At 47.6% G+C, this 7,366-nt stretch overlaps 1 protein-coding gene across 1 annotated transcript in view; it reads left to right on the top strand.

The window, feature by feature from the left end:
* Positions 1-4,974: 4,974 nt before the first annotated feature.
* LOC106751771 (mitochondrial sodium/hydrogen exchanger 9B2) overlaps positions 4,975-7,366 on the top strand; it is a 32,439-nt gene continuing 30,047 nt past the window's right edge. The window contains exon 1 of the mRNA XM_014632878.1: positions 4,975-6,191. Within this exon, the coding sequence (XP_014488364.1) occupies positions 5,860-6,191 (332 nt within the window). The 5' untranslated portion in view covers positions 4,975-5,859. The remainder of the gene's footprint in view (positions 6,192-7,366) is intronic.

Raw genomic sequence — 7,366 nt, 5'->3', positions numbered from 1 at the left:
GGGGGGGGGGGGGAATCTGGCGATTTGTTGTCCGACAAAGATTCCGTAAAATATGCTCCGCGACATGCATCTCGTACGCGTTCCGGAACGAGCGGACGGTCAATGGAAAGCAGCGGAGAGATAGATCAGAGAGAGAGAGAGAGAGACCGGAGAGAGAGGGAGAAGAGGGATATTTGCAATTCCAATCCCATCTTCGACCTCGTCTCTCGCGCAACCTCCACCTCCATCCCTCCCCCCGTTCCTTCCCGACACGCTCTTCCGAGGGACGTGGACGTTTCTCGCGTGACTTCGCCGGCCGCGGAATGTTCAACGGCGGACGCAAAAGCGCGACGGTTCGCCAGATCGCGATACATCACTGCCCGCCGGCGAGACATGTCGCGAGTTTTTCGCGAATCTCCCTGCGCGCGGGCGGCCCAAATAAAAGAGTGGTTCATTCGTTCGCTCGCGCGCACGACTCTTTTAACTTTCCTTCCCCGAGTTTCTCGTGTAACTCGCGTAAGATACCGTTTAAAGTATCCCGGACGTTTCTCTTCTGTTTCAATTAATTGGAAAGTGTCAACAAAGATTTTGCCCGAGAAGATATATTGTGTCAATTTGAAAAGAGAGAGAGAGAGAGAGACGTGCGTGTATATGTAGTTGATTTTTCATTTATGGAGGTTCTTGAAATGAATTCTTTCCTCTTCTAGGATATCGCGTGTACAAAATATATCCGAACTCCACCGACAAGCTTGTAGGACAGATTTTTTGTTGAAAAATAAGTAAAAAAGACTTAGTAAATATATGTTCGCAAAAGCCTGGTTTTTCAGATGTAGCCCTCAGAAGGTGACAATGATGAAAGATTTTTTATCTTTCTTTTGAAAAGGGTAATTTTTTTATGTTATTATTTGTAAAACGCGATTGATGAACAAAATATATTTCAAAACTGAGACTGCGGTAGCTACATTTCAGAATATAACGCTCGAGGGCGTATGTTTACTAAGACTTGTTTTTCTTTTACTTGCTTCTTTTTTTTTATGTCGAATCTATCCTTGGAGTTTGTCGGTGTAGTTCAGATAAACTCCGTATTGTGAATACAATATATGGTAATAGTATTTTCTCCAGTGAATATTTCGTAAGTTCATTGGAGAAACCAGATGTTAATCCTCACAAAGTAATGTAATTTTTAACTAACGATTAATGGTTTTCCCTCTTAAATATTTACACACAATTGCCATTTCGAAACCGGAGGGTTTTCAGAAAAACTCTCTATTGCATCGCCGTACTGACGCACGCTTCCTGAATAAAACGAATGCAATTAACGGAATTTCACGTTCACGAGATTGATCGGCATCGAACCGCAGGGGAGAATGTGGAAAAATATTCACGTTATCGGTTGAACAGTATTGCAGATCCCGAGACGCATTAGCGCTACACACGACGCATGGAGCCGTATAAGAATGCTGCTTTAACGAGGGACGACAATGCTCGACATTCGCAAGCGTGCCCGAGAACTGTACGACATCATCGTCAGTAGAAATTTGATTCGCGACGTGTCAACGGAGCTAACAGGAAGGTGAAATTATTCATTTATTTGCCGCAATAGAGAGAGAGAGAGAGAGAGAGAGACGAGGAGAGAGAAAATATATACGCGTTTTTGTGAAAGCGAACACGCATTGTGAGCGCGCGAGATACGGCGAGAGATGTACGAGAATGAGGTATCATCATCGCGCCCTCCATCCATCGCGGATTTTCAAGTCCTTTTCGCCCCACTTAAGCGGTTTTATGACCCCCGGTCTGTCTCTCGTTCTTTTTTCTTCATTAAACTCGGTTGCGCGATGTCTTGTTAAGGGTGGGACTCCGTCGATAAATACACAAGCACCGAGGGGCATCCGCCTATAAATTCTTCCTGTTTTCCGCACACGTATTCCATCGTCGACCATCTCTCTAGCATATTTCATTTCCTCCTCTGTCTACTACTCGCGGGTCCCTCCTTCCTCCTGTACGTTCCCGTCTACCAGGAGAAATAAATTAAAATAGAAATTTGCAATTTCCTGCGCGCTCCTGGGAGGTCAATTCTATCCACTTCCGACTTGCCCTCCCAGCTTGATTCAATTCGCTTCCGCGCGCGTCGACTTTCCCGGTATAAAAATAAATCTCGTAAGTTTTGACGGCGCTAACGAGCAAGAATAATTGATCAATTTATCCATTAAGACGAATGATTCCACTCGCCCAGTTCGATCGTATTCATCCGGTCTCTTCTCCCCTTCCCCTCCCCCGTCTCGCTCCCCTTTTACGAAATACGAGAGCTTGTGTTGAACTCCGCGATCCCGGATCCTTGATTCCGGTTTTCACGATCGGAAGGATTTTCGAATCCTTCGCCATTTGCATTTGTGGGAAATTGCCAGCGTTTCAGAAATTTACGGTCCTCCCTTAATCTACGAAAGTTCATTTTACCGCTCTGGATTGGCGATATTGATAAAACTAGTCTCGATAAATGTTGCTTCAAATGAATTTATTCGCACAAATCTCGCGTAATCGTGCGATCGAGCGAACCGCACGGTGAAAATAATATTGACGAGATAAGCCGATCGTTTTTGGCAACGATACAGATAGGCATGATAAGGCGAGATTATATTACGGCGATTATCGTGTAATAATAACAGAACGACGCTGCCGCACGCGACGATCGACGCTTGCCGGACCGCACTTTAATCCTTTAAGGCTCACACATCGATTTCGTTAAAATAAAATCTACAATTGTTATTTATTACTCGAATTTTTGCGTTAAATTTTGAACATATCCGTATGCGTTAATTTAACATATTACGTTTATGTTATTTCAACATTTTGTGCCAATATTCAACATGTGTAAGCGTTGAAGTAACACATTTTATACTTCAGCGTCGATTAACGTATCAATTTTGTATTCATTTTTGACGTAATATCTGTATTACTTTCAATATATTCACTTTATCATAAACACAATTAACACCAAAATTTGAGTGGACCGTTTGAGACAAGTGAAGTGTCTCAAATTTAACAGAAAATTTCTTACTGTGTATCTGCGTGTATTGTATATATCAATCTTCAGCTGGGAAGACACTGTTTCACGGGTTACGACGGAGAATGTAGCTTCATTTAAGATGAATTGATAATACTATATCGACGGAGCCATTACTCTGCCAACGGGCGAGATTTTGTGAAAAGTCCAAAGTTAATTGTGTACTATTACGAACACTTTAAAGAGTTAAATGACCGTAATCAAACGAGCGTATCGTAGATACATTGTTATCTGCGCTCGAGAAATTAAATCGGGAAAGATATCGCACGAGAGATTAGCGCGCTCGATCGATGCTGGGTGTCGGGAGTCTTCGATTAAGACCATTAATTTTAATCTCTCTCGAATTTCATTACAAAGCGCCGGCCAGATCGCGCGGAGAGGCCGAAGCTCGCTCGCTCGCTCGCGCGCGNGGGGGTGGGGGGGCGGTACGTCGCGCTACATAATTTCGGATTCTCGCTGGTTAACGCTGGCCGCGCGATAAGGAGCGCGCTCGGCGCAGCGAAGCGAACTGAAATTTCGAGCTGAAATAAGTGATCGCGCGGAAGCCGTTATTAAGATTGCCACGGTGGATCGGCCCCGGCTGTCTGGCATTTTGACGAGGGATAAGCGCCCGGGATCAAACATTCATATTCTAATTCCGTAATACCTCGGTATTAGACAGTAATTCACCGGTAATACACACAGCGCGATACGCGTATTAAATTATTCGCAACATCCGCGTGATGATTTAAAGGAAGTCTCACGCGCGCGACTGTTGCTGTTGTGCGCGCGGCTTGAATTCCGAGAGTGACTTCCGAGTGTACTTCCGCTCCCACGTCGGCGGAAGGTATTCTTCAAACGTTCAAAATTCGTCGTGGAGGACAGATCGACACGAATATCACCGCGAGCATCGCGCGGATTAATGTGAACACGCCGCGGTCGGACGATTAAGAAGAATACCACTGATATAATATTGATATCGATATTTTTCTCTGAATACTGGATACTTTTGCATCGGTATTTTCTTTATATTCATACCCGTATCAGCGCTACTTTGTCTCGATATCTTTTTCCGATATCCCGATTTTTTACTCAGTCGATCTTTAAGATATCGCGCATTTTTGCCTCATGAAAGTCAATGCAATTTGCCGCTCACGTTTTAAATCGATCTTTTCTTATGATTTCCGTTACGTTAATCTGTTACGATTCCTTATTGATTGCTGAAGTAAAAGAAAAGCCTCCGGACATTTTTACACGTATACGGAGTCCGATCATGAGTGACTTGACTTTGCGCCTATATTGTTTTATTCCCGCGTATACCACAATCATTTTTAGCGTGCGATTTCTCGCTTCTGACGTCATCAAACGAGAACAGTCATAGCGAGGAGCCTTAACGCTTTTTCTTCTAAAGTTTTAAGATCATAAACCGTAAAAAGTCTAGTGAAGGTAAAAGTAATTTTAAACCATAGTAAGATTATTACACGAAATTATACATACGAAACCTCGAAGAACAGCTTATAAGATAAACACTTTCCCGATTTTTATATTTCCTCCAATTTAAAATATTCGACCCCGATATCGGTATTATTGTTCTTATTACTGATATCACTAATGATATCGCTGTTTTTGATTAGATACACTTCAATAATAGTAACGACACTTTCATAGCATCGCAACATTCCTAATAACGAGGGGATTTTTGCCGTGATCTCGAGGGATAACGCTCGCGCGATTTTCGATCGGCGCTATCGATCCGTCGGATCGATGCCTCCGCGGAGGTGGAGGCGGAGGGAACGCGCAGCGGAGCGCGTAGCCGCCGGCACGTCAATGAGGCGGTCGGCTGTGCCCATCCTGTGCCCATCGCGCACAGCAATTATTGTCACGGCCCGTGACTGTCCGTGCTCGGTCCACGTTCGAGCACTTTTTGCGAGCCCCACCATTCGCATAAACACCACCACGCTTGCCGCGCACTTTGCCGCTTTTAGTCGCTACTTAACCGTCCTATCGCTCGCGACGACGAGCCACCGGGACGGGGCTCTCGGCTCTCCTCGCTCGCTCGAAGGGGGCCACGCGTGCTTACGCGTTATCGCGAAAGCTTGAATTACGGCAAAGCATAAAACACGAGCGAGATGCACCGGTCGCGTCAATTGCGTCAACGAGCGTCGCGCGGACCGCTCGCCCTGTTTCCACGCCGAGGCGAATAAAATCGGCTCGCCCGGATCCGATGAACCAACCTCGCCGAGAAAGAGAGAGACAACCTCGCATATACGAAGCCAGCCAGCCAGCCGGTCGTCAAACGCGTCACGAGTCGCGAGACGCGTGGAGAAACGTCAGTGGAAAGGTTCGCGTCGTCGCCGACCCTGAGAGCGCTAACGCTCACGCTAACGAGGAGGACAAAGTTGCGCACCTTCGTGCTCTCTCTCTCTTGCCATCCACTACGACCTGGGTGCGAAGAATCGGCTCGAACCGGAGACGTGAGCCTCGGGGAAACAGCAGTCTGGTAAAAGCGGGCCAAGGTGTCAAAGACGTCAATCGTCGCAACGTATTAGCGTCGTAATAGTCGTCCCTGTCGCGTGACGGACCCGTCACGAGACTCGCTAACGATCACGTTAACGCGGCGGACGCGTGATCCCAGCGACGGTCGCGCGCAGTTCCTTCAGCGTCGTTCAGCGACCGCGCTCTCCCGGCTTTCCTCGATCGCGTTTAATAGCGCGACCGGAGCCGAATCGGAGCCGGTCCCACGGCGACGACGGATCAGTTTCGAGCGCGTTCGAAGAGGGGCCGCACACGACTCGTCGCGCTGCTGAGTCGCGCGCTGAGTCGTTAGCAGAGAGCGGAAGATGGACATCGACATGACCGGCAGGATGAGCAGAGCCGGCGAGGAGTTGACCAAGAGGCGGGTGTCCATCAGCGATCAGATCATGGGGCTCGATAATCCCGGCTTCGAGCACCATCGGCGCATCAGCGCGAGCTCCGAGCACAATTCCGAGCAGAGCAGGCGGAAGTCGATCCTCCACCACGGCGGCGTCAGCCATTGCGACAGCGCGGAGAACATTCCGCAGTACAAGCTCGATCTGGAGAACGGCCGGATCAACGGTAACCGGAAGAAGTCCGCCTACAGCCTGTCCAGCTCGATCCGCGACAAGATCGAGTATTCCGAGGAGCTCGAGAGGTGAGACCGCGTTATTTCGATAAGACTCCCTCTCTCTCGCGTCTGTCTGTCGATGTGCCGCGAATGTAAAGCACGATAAAAGGGGATAGCACTACCTTCGCAGGCCGTTCTCTCAGGTGCTCAGGTGCTAGTCGGACGATTGCATCGGGACTCTCGTTTACGTCGCGACAATGACGCGTAAGAACGACACCAAGTGCAAGGAGAGACGACGGCACCGTTCGTACTGCGAACTCTACGTTAACGCCGTCCCATTCCTCACGCATACGGTTCTTCCCTTCTTCTCAGCTGAACCGGCCGCACTAGTTCGAGAAATTCACATACACTTTGAAGCGTACGAGAGATTCTCACGCGCTTCGGTGTGCGAAGATCCCTCGAACAAGCGCGGCCCGGCTCAGCTGAAGAGAAAGTTGGACATTAAAAAAAAATTGAAATTGAAAGTTTCCAATTAGGCGCGTTATTTTTTAATATTCGCGCATCACGACCGTTGCTTCGGAGAGTCGTTGCCGTCAAGTGATCGACAGTCACGAATGCGCGAATGACGGCTTCCGATTAGACATTTTCGATGTTGCCTTGCCCGAAGAATGGGACGGTATTAATGGAGTCCGCTGTAGTTCCGTTTGAGGAAGCATCGAATATATACGGTCATTAAGAATCGTGCACCTCGTTGCAGGCAGGAAAGATAACGCGAGTCACGTTGTAGTGAATGAACAAGTGGAGCAAACAATGTCCTCCGTCGTGGACGATAATAGGCGCCGCTGCTTTTCGCGCACGTCATTCCGTCATCGCGAGCTTCTTCTAATTCAGTCGCTCTCGTCCGTTCATCGGAATCATCCCGAGAGAGCGATAAAATGAACTTTCGACGCGAAGATCCCGTGTTTGTCACGTTTCCCACCCTCGCGATATTCGTTCCTATCGTGGTCATACCGTGAAAGTCCGCTCGTTTCCGAAAAACAGCGCAAAACGGACGCAAAACGGGCACATGGAATAAATGGATCAGCTGTCCGCATGATACAACTGAAATTCAGTTACCAGATCCGATTTTGAGCTATGGGAACTAAAAAATTGGAGCTGTTAATCATGGATAATTTTGAAACTTCGAAACTTCGAGGGAAATTCGAACTTTCGAGTTTTGGTCGAAGGCGAAGCTTCGAAGGTTCGTTTTCAGAGGTCGTAAT

The sequence above is a fragment of the Dinoponera quadriceps genome, unplaced genomic scaffold (assembly GCF_001313825.1).
Source record: "Dinoponera quadriceps isolate SergipeBrazil2010 unplaced genomic scaffold, ASM131382v1 scaffold141, whole genome shotgun sequence".
Classification (NCBI taxonomy): domain Eukaryota; kingdom Metazoa; phylum Arthropoda; class Insecta; order Hymenoptera; family Formicidae; genus Dinoponera; species Dinoponera quadriceps.
Note: the sequence above shows the minus strand (reverse complement) of the source record. Positions and strands in the feature narration are given on the sequence as shown.